The sequence below is a fragment of the Plecotus auritus genome (assembly GCF_963455305.1).
Source record: "Plecotus auritus genome assembly, chromosome: 12".
Taxonomy (NCBI): domain Eukaryota; kingdom Metazoa; phylum Chordata; class Mammalia; order Chiroptera; family Vespertilionidae; genus Plecotus; species Plecotus auritus.
The window spans coordinates 6,825,797-6,849,859 of NC_137778.1; the positions used below are offsets into that span (position 1 = coordinate 6,825,797).

General features: G+C 44.4%; 2 protein-coding genes across 2 annotated transcripts in view; both read right to left on the bottom strand.

The window, feature by feature from the left end:
• The window catches only part of SLAMF9 (SLAM family member 9), an 85,867-nt gene that overhangs the window by 26,161 nt on the left and 35,643 nt on the right, over positions 1–24,063 (bottom strand). The gene's annotated exons all lie outside the window — the stretch shown is intronic.
• On the bottom strand, positions 18,429–23,174 carry PIGM (phosphatidylinositol glycan anchor biosynthesis class M). Its single transcript, XM_080649077.1, has one exon. It carries the CDS (start codon positions 22,995–22,997, stop codon positions 21,726–21,728), a length of 1,272 nt encoding a protein of 423 aa, XP_080505203.1. The 5' UTR covers positions 22,998–23,174; the 3' UTR covers positions 18,429–21,725.

The window sequence follows — 24,063 nt, forward strand, 5'->3', positions numbered from 1 at the left end:
GGAGCCTGCCACCTTTTGGTTTATGGGACGACTCTCCAACCAACTGAGCCACACTGCGGAAATATTGCAATAACTTCCTCAAATATTGCAATAGCCAAAACCGGTTTGGCTCAGTGGATAGAGCGTCGGCCTGCGGACTGGAAGGTCCCGGGTTCGATTCCGGTCAAGGGCATGTACCTTGGTTGCGGGCACATCCCCAGCAGGAGGTGTGCAGGAGGCAGCTGATCGATGTTCCTCTCTCATCGATGTTTCTAACTCTCTATCCCTCTCCCTTCCTCTCTTCCTCTCTGTAAAAAATCAATAAAATATATTTTAAAAAAATATTGCAATAACTTCCTCATCCATTAGTCAGGGGGAGCCTGGCTCGCGGGCACGACCTGAAGCCCTGCCTCTTTCTTACTTATTTCTCTCCATCCCCCATCTGGTCAAATGAGCTCCCACTTTATCAAACACTGGCAGCCCCCAGCTCTGTGTTTATGGCACCAGGGCCTCACGTGTCCTTCCCTGCCTCCTCCCTTAGAGAGGCCACCCCGTCTGCCCTGCACACACCTGGCCCAGCCTGGCCACCCCGCAGACCTCTCGCCCAGCACTTGTCTCTGTGCACCAGAGGCATTTATTTGCATTTTGTCTCCCCTGCATATGTGAGCTCCTGGAAGGCAGGACCCATGTATTATTCATCTGTGTCCCCAGGCCTGGCTCCATAAAAGCTGAAGCCATCAGTGAACATAGAAATCAATGTGGGAGTGGCTCCTCCCCCTGCTTCCCAGCAGGGTTAGCCTAGTGAAGGACCACCCCTCAGGGCGCGAGCCACCCCTCAGTCAAATAACCAAAACCCTTACCTAATCCACCCCTGAGAGGATGGAGGGAGCCCTTGAGCCCCGCCCCAGGAGTCCAGGTGTTTTCTAGGATGGGAGCCACCACTGGAGGCCGCCCTGTGCCCCTGGTGGTCAGAATCTCCACTGCATTCCCTGCCCGGCAAGCTGGCCCCCCTCCCCCCTCCACAACCCCCCCCACCCCTGTGGAACAAAGCCCTCGAAGGCTTCAAGACACGGGTCTGCAGCCCAGAGGGTACAGCCAGCCACACCTATGAGGCCAGGCAATAGAATCCTGGGGGCGGGGGCGGGGGCGGGCGTCACACCACAGTGTTGCTGTCCGGAGGGAGAGAGAAGCCACGGGCTGGAAGAGAATCTTGGCCTCAGGCCTACCAGGTTTCTCTCGGAGCTAACCAGCAAGGCCTGCTCTTCACCAGGCTGTGGTCCCTGTAGCCCCTGTGTCCAGGTGGAGAGCGCTGCTTGGGCATCTCAGAGCTCCTGCGGTAACCTCCCAAGGAGGGAGAGGTGGACTCAGGCTACTAGTCCCCCAGGCTGGTGAGAAGGTCCAGCCACACCACCTGTGTTTACCGTCCAGTCCTGTGATGTTGTGCAGACCGCAACACGGTCTTAGAGGCCATGGCAAGGGCAGTAAAATGGTCCTTTTCTGAAGATGTGGGAGGCAGGCGAGAGGCTAGAGCTCAAGGCTGTGAGGTCAGAGGGGTCTCGGTATCAGCAGCCCCAGTTCCCAGTGCAGGGATCCCCTTCCTCCAGCTTTCTTCCTCCGATCCCTCTCCTTGCGGTAAATGTAGGAGTCCGGATCTGGACGTATTGAAGCATAGTAACCTCCAACTTGTATAAAAAAAAAAAAACTGCTGTTTGAATTCTCTGTTATTGTTAGATAGCCCCTAGTCCCGTAAACTCGGTCATTGTAACTCTGTCACTTTAAGACAGTCTGTTGTTCTGTAAAATGACTCTTTTTTTTTAGTTCAAATAATAGAAAAAGATAAACTTAACTGTCTGACCTTGCAAGCTAGCCATCCAATGGAATAGACTAATACTGATAATAATTATGCCAAGTACAAACTCATTATGTATTCAAGATTACAACTGTCTGTAACAATAACTCACACAGAGCCCTTTGTAATATCTGCAAACAAAGAGGCTCGAAAAGTATAAATACGAGACACTTCCTCTATGTCAGGGCTCAGAGATTTGGAAAGAGACACCTCCCTCTGGGCCGCACACAATAAATGACTCCTAATTAATTGGCTCATTAAGGCGTCTTGTATCTCTTTCGATGATTTACTACACAACAGTGTAACTCAGGGTTAGGTGATGACTTTCATGGGTCTTAGGCACCCTGGCCTCTGTGGGCTCATTTCTCCATGAAAAAGGATGTTTAATTATATTGTTAGTATAGTGATAAATGTAATCTAGGCTACATTCATTACTAGACTCATTTGAATCATTCATTCAAAAGAAATTGAAACATTTTGATGCACCCCAAAGTATCATGGCCCCTAGACACTGGCCACACTGATCCCCGTGATGGTGGCTAATGGTTAAGTGTGGCCTGTGACTGAACCCCATGCCCCACAGGGATGGGAACCAGGGTGCGACCGCCTGCGACCGCTGTCGGCAGCGGCAGCTACTGAGCACCCAGGGTGCTGGAGAAGCCCAAGGTGCTTTTTATTTAAGGGACCAGTGACCATGATTCTAATGGCCTCTTTGCCTGACCCTGACTACCATGGGGCAACCATCAAAATAGCTGGAACTTCATGAGTCTAATAAAACCAGTCCTTGAGCTGTGGTTCCAGGATCCAGAGGTTTCTCTGACTCTGGTTAATAAACAATGGGATCCTCTCATAAAATTGCATTTCCTTAAAAAAATAACTATTTGGAGACCTTGGGAATTCAGGGAAACAGAAGTTAAATGCTAGTGTACAGGTGGATTTTCACTAAAAGATAAAACTAAATTTACTTTACAAATGAGGAGAGACCCACAACACTGAGTTATTCTTGCTGTTGATAATTATCAGGGCAGCCAATCTCACAAGGTCACAGATCCATAAATCCCCGTTTCACTAATGCAGCTGACACAGCGGTTGTAAAAGTTCCCAACCAAAATATTTGCCTACTCAATGAATCAATTAAAGCATTAAATCTGTGGCTAAAAGTTATGAAATCATCTATATTTATTTATTAAGCGATGTTTACACTGCAGTAAGAAAATCATTACTTAAGCATGTCATTTGTTGAAAGTTTACCAACTTTTTCTGGATTACTTTTGTAAACAAAACAAATAAAGATTAAATTTAAATTTAAAAATAAACCGAATTAGTCTGCATGTTAAATCATTAGGTGAAGGATTGTTTTGCATTTCATCAATTTTATAAATTCAAGTGGTGGCATATCAAGTTTTCCCAAGCGGGGAGGGACACACCTGGAAAAGATTAGCGCGAACATGTCTTGTTTTACATAAATAATTGCATTGTGTTATGAAATTGTGAAACTTAATCAGAGAACCAAATCACTCAGCCTCTTAAGTCCCAGTTCCCACATCTTTGAGATGACAGCTTGGACTATTCAGTAGTTTTCAAACAATTTTAGCTACAAAAAAAACACGCCACATTTTTATCAACTGAAATACAGCTAATAATGACAGTTACTCTTTGTATTTTCACATATCTTCTCATCTTATCCTCACCACATCACATGATCAGTGTCGTTATGTTGCAGTGGAAGAAACCGAGTCTAGAAGAGGTGAAGCGATGTACTCAGGATCACACAGCTAACCAGAGCCAGAATTCAAACCCACTTCTGTCTCCCTTCAAATCTCGTGCACTTTAACCACTTAAAGCCCTCTCTATGGAGCCAAGAAGGGGCTTTGCTGACTGAAATGAAGGTTGGTCTCCCCAAGGCCTCACTCACACTACTTCTCATCCTGGAAATTCAATTTAAGAACCACCTTTTTTTTTCCTATAAAAATGAATTTCAACTAAGAGTTTTGCCATTATATCTGGTCAAATAACTTTTTTTTAAATTTCATCATGATTGCCGAAACCGGTTTGGCTCAGTGGATAGAGCGTCGGCCTGCGGACTGAAGGGTCCCAGGTTCGATTCCGGTCAAGGGCACGTGACTTGGTTGTGGGCACATCCCCAGTGGGAGGTGTGCAGGAGGCAGCTGATCGATGTTTCTCTCTCATCGATGTTTCTATCTCTCTATCCCTCTTCCTTCCTCTCTGTAAAAAATCAATAAAATATATTAAAAAAAAAAATTTCATCATGATTAAAACACAGTTTTTAAAATTCTCATAGTTCTTTTGCCCACCCTACCAGCCTCCCACCGCTCATTGACCCAAGGATTCCCAGGAGTCTGCAGATCCAGAATTTAAAAATTCAAGTGCAGTTCAGGCAGGAGACTATGCACAATAACATGGCATATAGTGACATCTAATGGTAAATTGTGATATTTTATTCAATTTCCTTTTATAGAAAATAAAAGAAGCTGGTTGAGGCTAATTTAATAATCTTTCAGTGTAAATCAAAAAAGGAGAAGTTCCTGTTATACAGAGAGAGCAGAGAGGAGGCCTTGAAATTTCCCAGTACAGTTAGTTAAAGGCCCAAGCTCTGATCCTGCCTTTGCCATCATTAGCTGTACGGGCTTGGTTACATCACTTGGTGTCCTAGCCCCAGAAGCTTCATCTTGAATCACACAGGATCATGTCATTTCAGGGGCCTTATCATTGCGCCCCAAAGCACTAAGGGCACCCTTAGGGCCTTGTTACGGAGGCAGGAGAGTGAGGGTCCTCTCCTCCCCTCTGCTCTATGCACCTCTCTCTTTATCTCTTCATATACTAATTATAGGCCCGGTGCACGAAATTCATGCACTTGGGGGGGGGGTGCCTCAGCCCAGCCTGTGCCCTCTCACAATCTGGGAGCCCTCGGGGGATGTCCAACTGATGGGGGAGCAGGCTTAAGACATCCTTAGCCCTGCCTCGGAGGCAGGAGAGGCTCCTGCCACTGTTGCTGTGCTGTGAGCCCAGCTCAGGGCTTCTGGCTGAGTGGCGCTCCCCCTGTGGGAGCACACTGACCACCAAGGGGCAGCTCCTGCGTTGAGCATCTGCCCCCTGGTGGTCAGTGTGTGTCATAGTGACTGGTCGTTCCGCTGTTCGGTCAATTTGCTTATTAGCCTTTTATTTTATAGGAGTTTTAAATATTGTTTTCAAAAATAATTCCACAGCTTGTTTTTAAAGCTTCTAAAATTGTTATTTCTACCATAAAGACCTGGCCAATCCATGCCAGCATTTACAGTGCCTACCACGTTTGAAGGTCCTGCACTACGTTTCTCTTTTTTTATTCCCACCCCCACTGCTCCCCATTGGCAACTGTCAACTTGTCCTCTAGAACTATGAATCTGCTTTCGTTTTGTTTTGTTTTTTCATTTGTTTCGTTTAGGTTCCACATATAAGTGAAGTCATATAGTATTTGTCTTTCTCTTTAACTTAGCATAATGCCCTCTAGGTCCATCTACGTCATCACAAATGGCAAGGTTTCACTCTTTATTACAGCTGAGTAATATTCCGTTGTATGTATGTGCCACAGCTTCTTTTTCCACTCACCTATTGCTGGGCCCTTGGGTTGCTTTCATATCTTGGCTACTGTAAGTAATGTTGCAATGGACGTAGGAGTGAATATCTATTTTCAAATTAATGTTTTTGTTTTCTTCAGATAAATTTCCAGAAGAGATATTACTGGACCATATATATGGTAGCTTTATTTTTTAATTTTTTGAGGAACCTCCATACTGTCACCCATCGTGGCTGCACCAATTTACAATCCCACCAGCAGCACACAAGCTACCATCAATAAATCAACAAATAACAAGTGCTGGAAAGAAAGTGGGGAGAGGGGGTCCCTCGTGCACTGTACTAACTCTTTATGAGCTACAAAACAGGACTCCCAACCCTTCTACAGAACTTACAAGGTGGCTGTGGAGTAGAACAAACTGCCTTCGCTAAGCATTTTTGTCAGATCAATTAGGATATTTTTCCATGTGATTATACCTATGATTTTATAATGCAGTGCAACGGGACAGAGAATTCTTTTTATAGTCAGTCTTGCTGGAAGGTATCTTTGCTATGCAACCAGCGTTTCAGGAGTCTCTTGGGAAGAACCTGTGATGGAGTTGAGATCCACTGTCATCACAAGGTAACAGTGCTTCTTCCCACAGGAAGTGGGTCAAATGAAGAGACTCTGTGAGATTATCTATTGTTCTCAAGCGAAGTATACAAGGCTCTGTGTGGCCCAACCCCAAAAAACAGGCTACATAGTTGCAACACGGAAAGACATGTAAGATATATTCAATTTCCCATTAAAAATTCATCTTCTCTTAGAAATCAAGTGGGGTTGTGTTGTTTTTTTAAAATCTTTAAACACTTCTATTAAAGAATAGGGAGAAATTTACTCCTCAGTGATTCAAATAGGCAATATCATGAATAATTAGTATTGATTAAGTACTGACTCTAGCCCAGAAACTGTTCTAACCCTCACAACATCCCTAGAAAGTATATTCTACTTTTATCACCATTTTACAGGGGAGGAAACTGAGGCACAGAGTTAATAAATAATGAAGAAAGTTGTGATTGGTTGACACCATTGATTCAGACTTTCTGCCATTGAGAAAGTTACAAAGGAAGTCAGACTAGCTCCACCCCCCCCCCGCCCCCCCGCCGGTGGTTACTTTGCTGAGGGCACCCCCTGCACCCAGCTCATGGCTCCAAGATTATTTGGACATTGGAAGAGCTCCACCTTCCGCACAGGGCCAGAGCGGCATGGGCTAAATATTGCTTAGAATATGTTCAGTAAGCAAAAGGAAATTTAAAAAGAGAGTGTCAAGTCTTTGGGCCTGTTTCTGTCTCTTAGAATGCTGTACAAACCTACATTTGGTAAGATTAGACTCACCTCATCTAATCCTCCTTTAGATTAGATAAAGGAGAATTATCTAATCCTTCTCACATTGGGCCCACTTGGATGGTGTCAAAGGCAAAGGTGAAAGTCTCAAAACTCCAACAGGCATTAAAGAATCAAAGAATTATTTTACTATCCCCTTTCTCTCTCCAAGAAATACTTGATTGTAATATGTGCTGTGTCCAGATCTTGGCTGGAGATGTTTTCTTTTCAAATATCTGGGAACTCTAAGACCACCTTCCCTTTCCTCCCCTAGCACCATCCTCACAAGACCACAGCCTCGCCCCATGAGATAACTCCCAAAAGGAAATGTTCTCACCATTTAATTATCTTCCCAATAGCAGAATGATAAGCTGGAGACTCCCAATCATAATTCACTGACGTCTTAGACCAGCTGAATGGACGGGTCTGCTCTGATGTATGATATGCAGCAAGCAAAGAACAAAGAGACCCTTCTACAAAGAATGTCATATGTACTGTGTTTTCCTTATCTTCCCTCGGAAAGTGCCTATAAGAACAATAAACAAAGTCACAGTTCAGGACTCCCATTCATTTTCCAGGAGACAGGGGGAAATCTTAGTGATTAGTATTAGGGGGACTTCAGGCCCATAGGGGAATTTAGCTAGAGATCTCCTAAAGGGGAAGACATCTCTGATTTGTTAGGCACTTAAGACAATAAAAAATATCTATGAGATCACAAGACAGCCCCTACTTCAAACACGGACTAAAAAGGCTTAAGTGACATTGAACAGGAAGGCACGTGTCTCGGGATTCAAGGATCAGAGAGAAGGACTCCCCTTAACAGCAAAAGAAAACACAAGGCACAGAATTTTTGGAAAAGAAGAATATTAAGGACATCTTCCAACATCCCATGTCCTGTATTTCTCCTTCCACAATGTCCTGGGCAGCTTCCCTTTCTCCTGTCCAGAAGCTAAGAAGAAAAGACTATCTAATTCAACATCCTATCTAATAAAAGAGTAATATGCAAATTGACCATCACTTCAACACACAAGGTGGCTGCCTCCATGTGGTCAAAGATGGCTGCCCCCATATGGACACAAGATGGCTGCCACAAGATGGCCAGCAGGGGAGGGCAGTTGTGGGTGATCAGGCCTGCAGGGAGGGCAGTTAGGGGTGACCAGGCTGGCAGAGGAAGGAAGGTGGGGGCGACTGGGCCTGCACGGAAGGGCAGTTGGGGGGGGGGGGGGGACCCAGGCCTGCAGGGGAGAGCAGTTGGGGGTACCAGACCTGCAGGGGAGGGCAGTTGTGGGGGACCAGGCCTGCAAGGGAGGGCAGTTAGGGGTGACCAGGCCTGCAGGGGAGGGCAGTTAGAGGTAACTAGGCCTGCAGGGGAGGGCAGTTAGGGGAAAACAGGCTGGCAGGGGAGCAGTTAGGCATCAATGAGGCTGTCAGGGGAGTGGTTAGGGGTGATCAGGCTGGCAGGCAGAAGGGGTTAGGGGCAATCAGGAAGGCAGGCAGGCAGGCGAGCAGTTGGGAGCCAGCAGTCCTGAATTGTGAAAGGGATGTCCAGCTGCCCGTTTAGGCCCGATCCCAGTGGGGATCGGGCCTAAACGGGCAGCTGGACATCCCTTGAGGGGTCCCATATTGGAGAGGGTGCAGGCTGGGCTGAGGGACACACACCCCTGTGCACGAATTTTGTGCACCGGGCCTCTAGTTGGAAATAAATGTGTATTGCCCAGGTGGCTGTAAATTCTAGGTGGCCCTCAGGTGATTTCTCTTGTAACCTGCTGAATAGGCTGTGATGTTCTCATGGCATGGATTGGAAAATGGAAGATGCTTAGCCATCTCTGCCTTCATGCTAGTGCTGAGAGACCTCATAATGCACCAGAGGCCCACTTTTCCATTTGAGAGACTTAGGCAGTGTTTCCAGTCCAAAATGACAATCTGAGCCAATTACACTTAATTCTCTCCCTCCTCTCTCTCTCTCTCTAAAAATCAGTTTTTAAAAAAGAAAAAAAATACCTACATTAGCCCTGGCTGGGTGGCTCAGTTGGTTGAAGCATCATCCCATACACGAAAAAGTTGCAAGTTTGACTCCCAGTCAAGGTACATACATAGGCTGCAGGCATCATTGATCCTTGATCAATGCCTATGGGAGGCAACCAATGGGTATTTCTCCCTCGTATCGATGTTTCTCTCTTTCTCTCTGATGAAAAAAAATACCTAAATTAATACATTCGTACTGCAATCTCTCTCTCTCTCTTTCTCTCTCTCTCTCTCACTCTCTCTCTCAAAAAATAATACCTAAATCAAAACATTCATACTGTGAAATTTTTGGCAGTCATTAAAATCTGAGAAAGTCTTGAAAAACATTTATTATCATTAAAAGGTAATAATACATTGCGGAGGGTTTTAACATTTATTTTTAATTTATTTTAAATTAAACTTAAGCCCTAGCTGGTTTGGCTCAGTGGATAGAGTGTTGGCTTGCGGACTGAAAGATCCCGGGTTCCATTCCGGTCAAGGGCACGTGCCCAGGTTGTGGGCTCGATCCCCAGTAGGGGGCATGCAGGAGGCAGCCAATCAATGATTCTCTTTCATCATTGATGTTTCTATCTCTCTCTCCCTCTCCATTCCTCTATGAAATAAATAAAAATATATTTTTAAAAAAACTTAACACTAAGTTTAATTTTAAATTGGTGTGACTCCAAACTACACAGTATATATAGAGAACAGAAAGAATACACACCCAAGTAGTTATTTCTGGATTGTGGAGTTATGATTATTGTGTCCCAAATTTCCTTTTTTACCACTTTGTCTTTGTTTTTCTATAATGAACACATTATTTGGATAACAAGAAGGAAAATTTCATTATTAATTAAAGATAAAGAAAGCTAGGGTCCTCAGGAAGACTCATTATTGCAATTATTTAGCTGTATTAGAAAGATCTAAATGTAGTTTCTATGGTTTAGTTTGCTCTGAATGTGTGTATATGTATAAATATATACACTATATAAATAAGTAGGCTTACCTTCCTACTTATGTTTTGCTTGGACTGCTTTTAAAGTAGAGTCATATGCTAAACAATGATAAAGAGAGCCACCCAGAATTATACAAAATGCCAGAAGAGAGCTTTCACAGGCTTTAACTTAACACTCTGCAAAATTAAAATTTTATTGCAAATAAGCCACAAAGTGGATTTTCTGCATGTGGTTATTAGTTACCTACAGGTACCTGGTTTATCCATAGCAATTTAATACAGTTAATGAGCTTTATACAAATATTTACAGGCCCAGAGAGAGATTTATTGGCAGACTTGGCCTTCCTTCTGGGCTCACTTAACAGTGAATTTCTGCCAGTCCCTACAACACACAGAAAGAGAAGCTAGAAAGATTCTGCCAATGGTTTAGGCAAGGAAAATGTGGAGCTGTGAAGGGTGTGACATTTACTAGTTGAATCTGAGACCGTGTTCACAAACAGTAATGTAACGTAAACTAAGTGGTACTTTACTAGAAGCTACAAATTAAGAGCCCATGCTTTCGAAACAAAAAGGCATTTCTCTGACCACTCCTTTTGTCCTTTGACCATTGCTGGCTTCCTACGGTGGGATCACCCAGGATTCAATCTACTCTCCCAAGCGACCTCACCCTGCCTCTTGTTTTAAGTAGCATCTGTAAATATGGTGGCTGACTCCCAGACGTATATGTGTCTGCCCTTGGCACTTCCCACTAAGATATCTGACATCTCAAATTTGACAGGTCTATTCTAAACTGTCCTCCTCCCTATATCTCCTCCTCCTCTGTCTTCACGGCTCAATAGCGGGCATTAGTATCTTTCTAGCAGCCCATGCCCAAAACCTAGGATTCATTTTGGATTTCCCTTTTCATCTCCCCAACATCAAATCCTCAGCAAGTCCTGCCAATTCTCTCTCTACAACACAAAAATACTTGTCAAATCCACCCCCTTCTTACCCCCCTCTCACCACATTGATCCAAGCCACCCTCGTCTCTCATCTGGATTATTGCAATAACCTCCTACTTGCTCTTTCTAGAACCCATTCCCAGCTGAGTTGCCAGTGATTTTTTAAATTTAATGTGTATGTGTTTAAAGCCCTCTAGTGGCTCTCTAGTGAACATAGGAAAAAACCCCGAACTAGCCCTGTATACTGTACGAATGCCCTTCCTCTGCTCCTACTCCTTGCAAAGTGTTCTAAAGCCACAAGGGCCTTCTTTCTATTTCCGGGATCCCAAGTTCATCCTGCAGAGCCTACTGCACTTTGTTTCCTCTGCCTGATAGGTCCCCCACCCCACTCCCACTCTACCCACATTAATTCATTTTAAATCAGTGAAGAATGAAGCATATGCATTGAGGGCACACGGTGTGTAACTGGCAATCAGAAGATGTGGGTACTCGAGTCCCTCTCTTTTCAAGATATTACACTCACTCCCAACCAATAACCACCATGACTGCTGTCAACAGCCACTGAGGAGGTTCCTTGGCTGGTGGTTTCCTCTTCTCTGGGACTAGTCCCAACAGTTCATTTCTCTCTGGGAATTTTAGAGCCTAGACATTGAATCCACAGACGAGGTCACCAGAGCTGGTCACCTGTTGGGCAAGCCCACAAATTGCCCAGTTTCTGCTTTCCCAGCTCTGCCTCTGAAGTTTATGAACTACCTAATATGCTTTAGTCAGTCCTTTACCTAAAGTTGGTTTCTGTAGCTTACAACTGACATGATCTTTGACTAAAACAATGAAAGATTCCATCTTCATTTCCTAGTCTGCTTCCCACCACTCAGCCTCACAGAATCTTTCTTTCACTGGGAACTATTGGCATCTGTGGAATCCAAAACCAGTGAATTGTACACAGAAAATTTCATATTCATTTTCTCTACACACACACACACACACACACACACACACACACACACACACTTTGTAACTTTTCTCCAGCATCCACGAGGCTAGATTCTATTCTGCCTTGGTGTCTGCTCAAAGTTCATCTCTCCACTGCATGCTCATACATGTACATGGAGGGCTCTCACATCAATAAACCTAACTCTGAAAGGGAAACCTCTGTCTCCTGGGAGAAATTCACTTCCCTGGCCTTTCCTGGGTTATCGGATTTCTATTTCATTGTTCTCATGAACTGTTTCCATCTGCAGGGTAGTGGGCTTCACTTTTTGCAGGTCAGGGACCCCTTTGATAAAGGTCACAGACATTTCCACACACAAACACAAAAAAAATCATACATGTCCACACATACACATACACAATTAATTTTGCATGCAGCAAAAGTTCTTGGATTTCTGAGTAAGAATCACTTCGCTAGGAATAGTACTTCTGTGACATCCCTCTACTACTATACACACCACCAATAATTCCCACCCTTCTCTGACACCTCCGCTGCCAAAGACACTAAGATAAACCTGGTTCCTCCCTCTTAGTTTACTGTGCTTAAAAAAAAGAAAGCAAAGTTTCTCTAACAATTACACTTATGAGTCATTAAAAGCTTCCCCCATTGGAATACTTCCCCAAGGACAAACATTTTACATTTTCCTAGATTATAGTTTATGTCACACAAGTTACATTGTAAATGCGTTCCTTTATGGGAAGGCATTCTTGGGCCCTGACTGAGATTAGGAAACAGCCAAATCTTACCAGCAGCACACTTATCAAGAATTCCTGCCCTGGCCAGTGTGGCTCCGTTGGTTGGGCATCATCCCGTGCACCGTAAGGTTGATGGTTTGATTCCGGGTCAGGGCACATGCCCGGTTTGCAGGCTTGATCCCCACTGAGGGGTGTGCAATGTTCCTCTATCAATGTTTCTCTTTCTCCCTCTCCCTTCCTCACTCTTTAAAAAAAAATCATTAAAATGTTTTTTTAAAGAATTACTTAAGTGGGTTATTCCCTTGGAAGATTATCACAGTGATTCATCTCATTCATTATTTGTGGTCCATTTAAGAAGGTGACATTGTTGGCCCGATACTCAGGTTCTAGAGCTGTCATCAATTGGAAACCTGCGGCTTCTTATATACTAACTACCTTCTCATAGAAAGAAGTCTAAAAACGTTGGCGCCCTCGGGTTATCTTCTCCAAGCTAAATGAGAGTCAGCTGAGGAAAAGAAAATGTGGAGAGGAAAGATGGGGGGGCGGGAAGAAAGGCAGGGTGGATGCAGTAGAGAAAGAACCATAGATTGGAGGCAGGTCAGAGATTGGAGAGGAAAGGGTTTGTGTGTTTTTCCCCCTCCCAATGCCAGTGGCTCACGACTGACCTCAAGCCCCTAACACTTCTCTTCAGCCTAGTCAGCTTCCTAGTGGATGCATTTATTTTGTTTGATTATATAATTTTCAACAGAGTCAGCATGGTCTAGAGCAGGGTCTCTCAACCTTGATACTATTGGCATTTGGGGTCAGATAATTCTTTTTTAAAAATATGTTTTTATTGCTTTCAGAAAGGAAGGGAGAGGGAGAGAGAGAAACATCAATGATGAGAGAGAATCATTGATTGGCTGCTTCCTGCACACCCGGGGATCGAGCCTGCAACCTGGGCAAGTGCCCTTGACCAGAATCGAACCTGGGACCCTTCAGTCGGCAGGCAGACGCTCTATCCACTGAGCCAAACCAGCTAGGGCTGGTTGCGGGGGGTGAGGGGGGTCCTGTGTATTGTGGGATGTTTAGCAGCATTCCTGGCCTCTACTCACTAGATGCCATAACATCTCCCAGTTGTGACAATCAAAAATGTCCCCCAAAGTGGGGAGCAAAATTGCCCCTGACTGAGAATCACTCCATAGAGGAAAGGTTCACAGTCAGACAAATGTAGGTCCAACCCCAGTTCCATCCCTTCTAAGTCTACCTGTGACCTGAAAAAAACACTATGTATCTGAGCCTGTTCTCCTGTCAGCAAATAATACTTATCTCACTAAGTTGTTTTGAGAACGAAGTGAAATGAGATGTGTGAAAGGTTCCCAGTAGGTGCTCAGTAAACATTTGTTCCTTCCCCATTCCAGCTTCCTTTACTTAACAAACATTTATTGAGTACTTAGGTTGTGTCCTAAGGCTATAAACACGAAAGAATTCTTATCCTCCAAGAGCTAACTCACCTGGAAAGAGATGAATAAACAACTATAATAGACAGTGTGCACCGTAAAGATTATTTACCCAGTCATACACAATTATGGCTCTGTTTTCCTTTATGTTCCTAATAGATAATCTCGCTCCATAATCTCACCCTGCATGCCTCCTGATAGAGGAAAGAGCCAGTGAGCGGAGTCGTGAAAAATGAGTGGCAGTTCGTCAGAAAAACAAAGCACAGCAGGCAGAGAAACAGAAGGAGCAAAGTCTTGACAGTGCGGTAATGTCAGGAAACTGTTAGCCAGAGGCTACAGTGAGGCTGAGAAGGAGAAATCAATGCAAGGAGGAGAGGAAGGAATTTGGATTTTTCTTACAAGTCACGAAGTCTTCTAGGACGCTTTTATCAGATCTGCTTTGGAAACATTCTGGCAGCAGAGGGGAGGATAAATGAGAGGTGAACTGAAGGGCAGCAGAATGGGAAGCAAGGCGACCAGTCAGAAGCGATCCCTTTCCAGATGAGCGATAATGAGGGCCCCAACTGTAGACTCGGCAATGACGATGGCAAGATGCCAGTAGACTCCGGGGACATTCACAGGTAGAACTGACAGGGTTCAGTGATTGATTAGATGGGGAGGAAGATAGCAAGTGAAGAAGAAATAAAAGGTGATTAGAAGATTCTTAGGAAATTTGGCGGGTATCAATAGCATTTAGAAATGGCAGGCACCCCGGAACTGCTCTTCTTTTTCACAGCTGCCGAGGAGCCCCCTAGCTCCAGCTTTCACTGGACATATCCGTGTACAACTCAGCAAACCTAGGTGAGCATGGGGCACACGCACTAGCTCAGTGACATTGGTTACACCCGTCTGTCTTTGCTTGGTTCTGGGAAAGTCCCAGGGAAAGATCAATGAATAAGAAATAATTACTGTCCCTGGGGCACTCACAGTCTAAGACACACAAGTGGGAAATACAGTACAATGTGATCTGCACTATATACTAGTAATGAGGCACTGAATCAGAGAATGTTTTGTGAAGGTCGTCTTTAAACTGAAGAGGAGCTTTTCAGAAAGACGTGAAGATGAAAAGAATATTTCAGCCGAAGGAACAGCAGATGCAAAGGCAGGAAGAGGTGGTACAATTTGATATGACTGTGGGGTGGGGTGAGGTGGAAGGTGAAGCCAGACATGTAGAGCCAGGTCATCAAAGGTCTTGTGTCCCAAGGATTAGCAAAAGTATAACTCATCACCAAGTGCTTTTCAGCAAGGAAGTTTCAAAGAAAGCCCCCAAAACTTACTCAGTAGCAAAGAAAAGCAGGTAAGATAACATCTCAGTATCTAGTGAGGCATATGAATTTTTTAAAGAATGTATTTGAAGAAAGCTTGATTTGAATTGAGCAAGTCAAACTCGAAGGGGCTAGGGGTGCGCCACCCACAGGAGCTAGAACCAAGACTTCTCTAGAGAAGAGGCAGAAGCAAAGCCAAGGAATTGCTGATTGGCTGTAGGTTAAGCTGCTGCATTATTTGGAAGGCAGCTATGCTCAGCACGATGCCACCGACATGCTGTTGCATCTTTTGGGAAAGCCAGCTTGGCTGTTGGTGATTCATTGTCCCTAGGTTTCAGTCTCTTAACCTTGAGGCGTTTACAGGCTTGGGTTTGCTTGCGTAGGCTGCTGAGGCCTTAGAACCACCTGAGTCTAATGGCCTCCGTGTGTGACTAACACTAGTGTGTACCAACTTCTGTGCTAGCCTGTCCAGTTGATGCATTAGTGAAGTGCTCCCAACTACTTCATATATTTCACTCTAGCCACTGTCACAGAGTTATCACTTTTCCACCTGTGTCCTCCATTAGATACCACGAGTTCCTTAGAGCCAGGACTGTAATCATGATCATCATACTCCCAGCACAAAGTAGTATGTTTTTATCTCTCCCATCCTCTGTGAAATCAATACAAATATTAAAAAATAAAAAAGGAACTCCTTTTTGAGTCTAGAGTTAAACCCTTTTCCCCCAACCTAATGGATATAGGAAAAGAACCTGGATTTGTACTAAGTAATTGTTTTAACTACCTGTTACTTTTAACTTTATTCCTTCTGATCTTGATCTGGTTCTCTTCTTATACGTGAAGATGTATGTAAAGATTTCTCAGATGTCTGGTTCCGGCTTGACAACTTTGTATCTGTGTATTCCTGCCATAAATTAGCTGACTCTAATGAATGGAGTCACGCCCACAAATTACACAGCCTGGCACAAAGTAGGCTCTTAATAAGTATTTACTAAATGAATGATCTGGTGAACAACTTCTTCCTGAATTTCTTGCCTTCTAGGGCCCATAGTGTCATTTTCTCACCATATCTAAATGAAAAGGGCAGAACAGAAACAGTGGTAAATTTGGCTCTGGATTCTGGCCCTGTCTTGTGTACTAACTCTGACCGTGGGCAAAATGCATATATTCTGAGACTTAGGATTCTCATCTATAAAACCAGAATTTTTAAAAAAAATCCTCACGTCTCAAAATAATGTGTGAAAGTATTTGGTAGCACTGCTCAAATATAAGTTGTTTCTATGTTTCATCTTCCGTACAAATTAATCTGTGCTCAGTCATGGGGAAAATAGGTTGAGCCCAAAGTTATTGTTACAGGGTGGTGAAAATGCTAATGTACTAGTAAAATGTATTTTTCAACTCGCATTCATGTTGTTCTACTGTATGCTGTGAATTACATTGTTTGTTCCTTGCTCACTCCAACTCATTATACTCACCTTTTTGCTGTATTTTATTTTTTAAATATATTTTTATTGACTTTAGAGAGGAAGGGAGAAGGAGAGATAGAAACATCAATGATGAGAGAGAATCATTGATCGGCTGCCTCCCGCACACTCCACACTGGGGACCGAGCGCACAATGCTGGCAATTGCCCTGACCGGGAATCAAACCACCCTGAACTCCTGGTTCATATGTTAGCACTCAACCACTGAGCCATGGCGGCTTGCCTTGCTGTATTTTAAACATGCCAAGCTCATTCCTCTAACAGTGCCTTTACACTATTTTTCACTCAGCAAGTATACTCTTTCCCCCAGATAGCTACATGAATATCGTTATCTTCACTTCTTTCCGGTCTCTGCTCAAATGCCACCTCAAGATGCCTTCCCTAAGTACTTTATCTAAAACAGCATCCGCTCCTCTCCTGCCATCACTTTCTAATTCCTTAGCTTGCCTTAGTTTTTCTTTATGACAATCATCACAATCATGTATTTGCTCATCCTTTGTGTCCCATAAAAACGTAAGCTCCATGAAGAGAGTGCCTCACAGCTGTATCCAAAATACCTAGAACAATGCCTGGCACATAGAAGGTATAGTCTTTTGCTAGGTAGTTTCCTAAATGACATTTGGTAAATGTTTTTCATTGTAACCACCTGTCATCATATGGAATTAAGGACTTGCAAAAAACAGTAGAATTGTTAGTCTTGCCATTTAGAAGGTGTTTGCCCTTGGAAAGCCACTTGTTTATGAGCCTCAATTTTCTAACCTGTAAACTAGTAAGAGTATTATTCTCTACTTCACCATTTTACAAATCACATTACTGTTGTGGAATAGGGTCTCTCTCATATAGCATTTTTAAATTTATTTTTATTGATTTCAGGTAGGGAGAGGGAGAGATAGAAACATCGATGAGAGAAAATCATTGATTGGCTGTCCCCTGCACACCCCCTACTGGGGGTCGAGCCCACAACCCAGGCATGTGCCCTTGACTGGAATCGAACCGGGACCCTTCAGTTCACAGGCCAACACTCTATCCACTAAGCAAAACTGGCTAAGGTATAGCATTTTACTAATAAGGTATGTTAGTCTTTAGTGTTAATTCGTCAAGAGCATGGACATTATCTTACTCATCTATTACAAGACTCAGCACAGGGCCTCCTAAATCTATAAATAATTGCCACAAGAATGCACAACTGAGAGTATGAAAATTTCCTTTGTGAAATGAACTGAGCTTCAAATATTCATACTCTTATTTTTAAACTAGAGGCCTGGTGCACAAAATTTGTGCATGGGGGGGTGGGTTGTTTCCTCAGCTCAGCCTGCACCCTTTCCAATCCGGGACCCCTTGGGGATTGGGCCTAAACTAGCAGTTGGACATCCCTCTCACAATTGGAGACCACTGGCTTCTAACTGCCCCCCCTGTCAGCCTGATCACCCCTAACCACCTCTGCCTGCCAGCCTTATTGCCCCTAATGCCCCCCCTGCCAGCCTGGTCGCCCCCAACTGCCCCCCACTGCTGGCCTGGCTGCTCCTCACTGCCCCCCCCTGCTGACCTGGTTGCCGCCAACTGCCCCCCATTGGCCTGGTCGCCCCTCACTGCCCCCCTCTGCCGGCCTGGTTGCCCCACGCAGCCTGCTGTTCGGTCACTTGATCGCCCTCATTGCCCCCACTGCTGGCAAGGTTGCCCCACGCAGTTTGCTGTTCGGTCGTCCTTCACTAATCCCCCTGCCGGCCTTGTCACCCCACACAGCCTACTATTTGGTCGTTACTGTGAGGGCATCCTTGTAAGGTTTAATCAGAGATGTAAGACTTAATCTGACCGAAGCCAATAAGTTGACCAAGACAAGCAGGGTAAAAGCGAAAAATCGCGTTTATTGAAAGCTCTCGGGTGAGGTCCCACGGTCCGAAAGCACAGGCCGGGGGAGTCACACTTATTCACCGGTGGGCTTCGAGAAAATTAATTCAAATTCTAAGCAAGGCTACAAGCAGAACTTCCCTTTTTATTAAAGAGCCAGCCCTATGTGCATTTAGTGGTTATCTCACTGCTGGCCTTGAAAACAACACAGTTCTATCCAATTAAAAAATGCACCTGGCTTGGCATTGAAATTATGGGCATATCTAGTCTCTGGCCTACAAGGTCAGACAGCTTAAGTTTATCTTCCTCATTATTCAAGCAGGCTAAAGCAGGCTAGAAAGCAAAGTTTGTGAAGTTCCTGCTTTCCCAGTCCCAGACCTTACAATCCTGACCAATTTGCATATTACCCTTTTATTAGTATAGATAGTTGCTATAAGTGTCATTTCATTTTATATAGCAGATATAATTAGCAACGTGTCTGAGCAGCTAGAAACATTCCCATTTAGTGTGGTTTTTGTTCAGGATAATGAATATGAATGCTTGTTTTGACTTAATGAATGGTTCTCCTGGGTCTGTGCTGAATAAATGCTTGTGCTTACTCTGATGACTCTGATCCAGGCAGAAGACATGTACTTCCATCAATCCCTAGATGACCCTTCAACACAATGGAGAAAAGAAATGCTGTGTAATTTGTGGGTGTAAGCCAAACCTCCACTCATTAGAGTCAGCTAATTTATGGCAGGAATACACAAATACAAAATTGTCAAGCCGGAACCAGACATCTGAGAAATCTTTACATACATCTTCACGTATAACTACTTCCATTTCAAAGAACCAGATCGAGATCAGAAGGAATAAAGTTAATAGTAACAGGTAGTTAAAACAATTATTTAGTACAAATCCAGGTTCTTTTCCTATATCCATTAGGTTGAGGGAAAAGGTTTAACTCTAGACTCAAAAAGGAGTGTCCCCCCCCCCCTTTTTTTTAAAATATTTGTATTGATTTCAGAAAGGATGGGAGAGATAAAAACACCAATGATGACAGAGTCATTTATTGACTGCCTCCTGCATGCCCCACAATGGGGATCAAGCCTGCAACCCGGGCATGTGCCATGACTGGGAATTGAACAATGACCTCCTGGTTCGTAGGTCAACTCTCAACCACTGAACCATGCCGGCTGGACACTCTCTGCACCTTTTAAGAAATGCCTATAGTTCTTTGGTAGGGAATTTCTTGCAGGGCAGGATCTGGAATTGAAGTTCCCTTCAAAGACCCCAACAGAACTCTACTGACTTCTAAGAATGTTAAGGGAATGATCTAAAACATGAAAAATGTTTAAAGTCTTATTTAGAATATTAAAAGTAATCTTAGAAGTCTCATAGTATAAAAATGATGCATTTACAAGGTTAACTTCCTTGTCATTTCAATGTAGTTATGAAGAGTAAGCCACAATAAAAATGTTAAAGTAAAAAGAAAATTAATAAGTAAATATGACTATTTTTAAAGTCAGGAATACCAAAAAGATAATTATATTAGGATGTTAAAATTCTGTTACTCACCCCTTTCCCTGCCAGTTCTACCAAAAATATTTTAATTACTATTATAAAAGAATGAAAAAAAAAAAAGTTAAAAATGACCTGGCTGGAAGGTCACTAGTGAGCAGTCATATACTAAGAGACTGTAAGATAATACCTAATGTGGGATATAAGACTAGATATAAGAAAGGTCACAGTCCTCAGTTGTCTGTTATTTTCACAAAAACAGCAACCCATACAAAGCCAACATTCTTTCCTTTTTTTCTAATAGCAGGTCTCAAAAGGTATCCATCAAAACGCTGCTAGTAATAGAATTCTTAGTTATGACAGCCTACAGACATCTTGTTCTCAAAGGCTTTTCCAGGCCTGGCCTGACATACAATATACTACTCTGGAGGGATTTTGTTTGTTTGTTGTTGTTGTTGTCTACTGTGAAAGAACAATGTTGTTAAAATACTCATCTTTTAAAATCACAATCATAAAATCAAACTCATATATTACCATTGCAGGTTAGTGTTAGGGAATCCCCAACCTAATGGGTATGTTAAAAAAAAAATGTTTTGGGGAGAGATCAACCAAAGGACTTGTATGAATGCATATAAGCATAACCAATGGACACAGACACCGAGGGTAAGGGCATGAGGGGGCGGGCAAAATGGGGGGGATGAGGACACATATGTAATACCTTAATCAATTAAAAAAAAGGTTTTAAGGGTGATTGGTTGAAACTCAGAAAGCATTTTTATCCCAGAAATATTGTAGTAATAAGAGAAATGGATCTGCAAAGCCTCATTTCCACTATCTGTCCCTCAATTTCCTGGTCTGAGACTAATGGACACTTAGGATGCTTCTTATACTTTCCAGGAGCCTCTCGTGCAGGTCTCTTTTGTGGAATTTTCATAATTGGGGTACTTTTAAGCTGGGAAATGTCTTGCTAACAATATGATTTTTAATCACCTAAAATCTACCAATGTTCATTTTTACAATATAGATAACGCTTAAATTCTAAATGAAAAATATTTTTTAATAATCAGAAAATTAAAAACAAAGGGTACAAGAGAACACTAAAATGTCCTAATAGTTTATAGACCTCAAAAACAAAATGCATTTTAAGATATGTAATAATTCCAATTTAAAAATGGATGAATTTAAATTTAATCCCTTTGGTATAAAACTAAAATGTAATCTAATACCACGGGGACTAAGTGTTGAAAAACTAAGCTATAAAAAAATACCTGTATATGAAATATGATTACAATTTAAATTCTTTGGATTCTTTATCTTCTAAGCCCCCATTAATACAGAATTAACTTTGCCAACCTAAACACAGCACTGTACTTAACAATTCATATCTAAAATCTGTACTTTAGGAACATTTTGTGAGTTTTCACAGCTATTGTGAGAGCTTTAGGTGGAAAAAGTGGGGGTTAAAAGATAACAGTAGCATAGTATAACTGGAACAAATACTGGCTTAGACCTTATGTGTTTGACTACATTCCTATATTTTTCTAAAAAACAAACAAACCTTTTAACATCTGAAAGTTTAATCAGCCCTTCCATTTCCTAAAGGTGGACCCCAATTACTCAGTCCCCTTTATACATAAGGTAAACATTTATCTTAATTTGTTGGAACTGGTATTATGCTCCAAACTGAACTTTCACTGGAGTGCTTAGGATGTTCAAAATTTTCCCAAAGCTCTCTTCTAGTCCATTCAGAACAATCGGAATGTAATAGATGGAAGTGGCAAAAGAACTGGAGCATATACTAGTCATATTTGAGTCTCTCTGCCAGGGGTTCCTCCTTGTAATGGGAAATGATTTGAATTAGGATGGAACAGTTGATAAGAAGGAAGAACAAGCCAGCTAACCAGATAAACAAAAAGGTGTTCTTTCCTTGAAACTCAAGAACATATGCAGGTGCCAGCCATAAGGCCTGCCCGACAAACCACAGCGTGAGGAGAACCACCGCTCTCTTCCAAGGCATTCTCACTAGTGGCATCACCAGGGGCAGTAGGCAGAGGTACCAAAGGAAGTACTGGGAGGTGCAGACTTTGTTAAACGTCACGAAAATGGACGTATGAAGAAAACAACAGAAGACAAGGTCTCTGTAATAGGCGAAGGACACCGCTGAGAGCAAGATGGCCTGGGGCAGGAATGCAGCGATTCCCAGGGAGAAACTCCACGCGCTCTCTGCGGTCAAATACAGCATGTAGAAGTACGGAGAAAAGTTGTGACGGATGTCCCGCCTGGTCAGGTGATAAAGGTAGGTGTGCTCCAAAAATTCCCAGCCATATTTATAGTAAAAACCCAAACTCAGGGCAACGAAGGTGAGTCCAGCAACGGCTACAAAGAGCAGCACAGCCCGACTGCACAGCCTCTTCAGGAATTGGTACAAACCAGCCTGCAGGGAACGGCGGGAGGGACCGAGGCTTGGGTCACGGTCGCGCTCCGGGAGCAAGTGGAGGGCTATGGGGAGGATGTAGGTCACGGGATAGAGCTTCATGTGCACTGCGAACCCATAGAACACCGCGGCAGCCGCGACGAGTCTTCTTTCCAGGAGGTACAGGGTCGTCAGCACCAGCGAGGCGACGATCGAGTCCGCGTTGCCTCGGCTGGACACCGCCATAGGGAGCGGGTTAAGCAGCCAGAAGACACAGTACCCGCACGCCTGGCGGCGCCCCAGCCCCCTGAGAAGCAGCAGGCGGTATACGAGGAAAGCCGTGAGGAGGTCGCAGCTGATGAAGAGAAACTTTCCAAAGAGTTCGCTGAGGTAGATGTTGGGGGTGAGGAGCCACCCGAGCAGGGGAGTGTATCGGTAGGTCGCCCTCAGGTAAGGGGAGCGCCCCTCGGTGACGAAGCGCGCGGCGTCCGTGAAGACCTGGTAGTCGATGTCCGTGTACCTCACGCGCAGGGTGCGGTCCTGGAAGACCCCGTAGAAAACCAGGGCGACTCGGGCGAGGAAGGCCACGCCGAACACCCCGGCGGGGGTCACCCGCAGGCTCAGGAACCTCTCTCCCCACGGCTTGGTCGGGGCCATGGTCTGACGGCGGGGCAGCCGCTCCGCCCCAGAGCCGAACTGCCTCCGGACTGCTGGCCTCCGACCCGGCTCCTCGCCTGCGGCCGCCCGCGCATCTCCCACCACCTAAGCGGTGGTTCCAACCTGCCGGCGAGCACTTCCAGCGTGAGGCCCGCCCTCGGGCTGCTTCCGGGCGCGAGCCCCGGCCCAGTTCTCAGTCGCCCCGCCAGAGTATTTCCTTCCTCTGGATTGGCTGTCTTGCTTTAGGCCCTCCTCCGGCAGGGGCGGGATTTCTGGTCCCGGGGAAAGGCGACTTCCGCTCGCCGGGCTGTCCGCTCTCCGCCGGGACGGAATTGATGTTTCTTGTGAGAGTGATCCCTTCTCTCTTCCCGCCCTAACTTCAGTCGGCGGAGCCAGACCACCGAGGCGGAGGTCGACCACCGAAGCGGAGCGAGCTGTGAGCTAAATTCCTCGGGCCTGGGCAGGAAACCGGAGCGTGAAAGATGGAGTGAGGGAGAGTTAAACCTGTGCTAGTTCCTCGTGCTTTCCTCCGCCCGCTCGCGGGTCCCAGGGGTTTGTGAGCCCCAGGACCGGGAGGAGTTGAAGGGAGCCCGGAGCGTACGTCCCACGCAGTATTTGGACATACTTACAAGTATTTTGAAATTATCAGTTTTTTACCTAAATTCGAACTTAGGCAACCCTAGATGGAGGGGTGGGAAGGACGGGGGAGTCCTCGTCCTTCCTAAACTCTGTCAGGCTCTTACCCGCCACGGTATTTGCTATTCTTTCCACCAAGATTGCCTTCCCCTCCCCGTCACTACCTAATCCTTCAGACCTCGACTCCAGTGTTACCTCCTAAAGGAATATCCTGGCCCTCAGCCAGGTAATATTATTTAAAGGGCAGTCCTCTCCGTTTACTGAGGGTAGATGGACAAGGGCAGAGGGGCTCTAAGCTCTAGAAAATCATTTACACAGAAGATCCTGCCCTGCTACATAAAAGTCTTGTCCAGTGCCTGCTGTCCTAAAGCTCCAGAACTCCGTTTTGGAATGACCATCCTTCACTGTAGTATTTGTCACATTGCTTTGT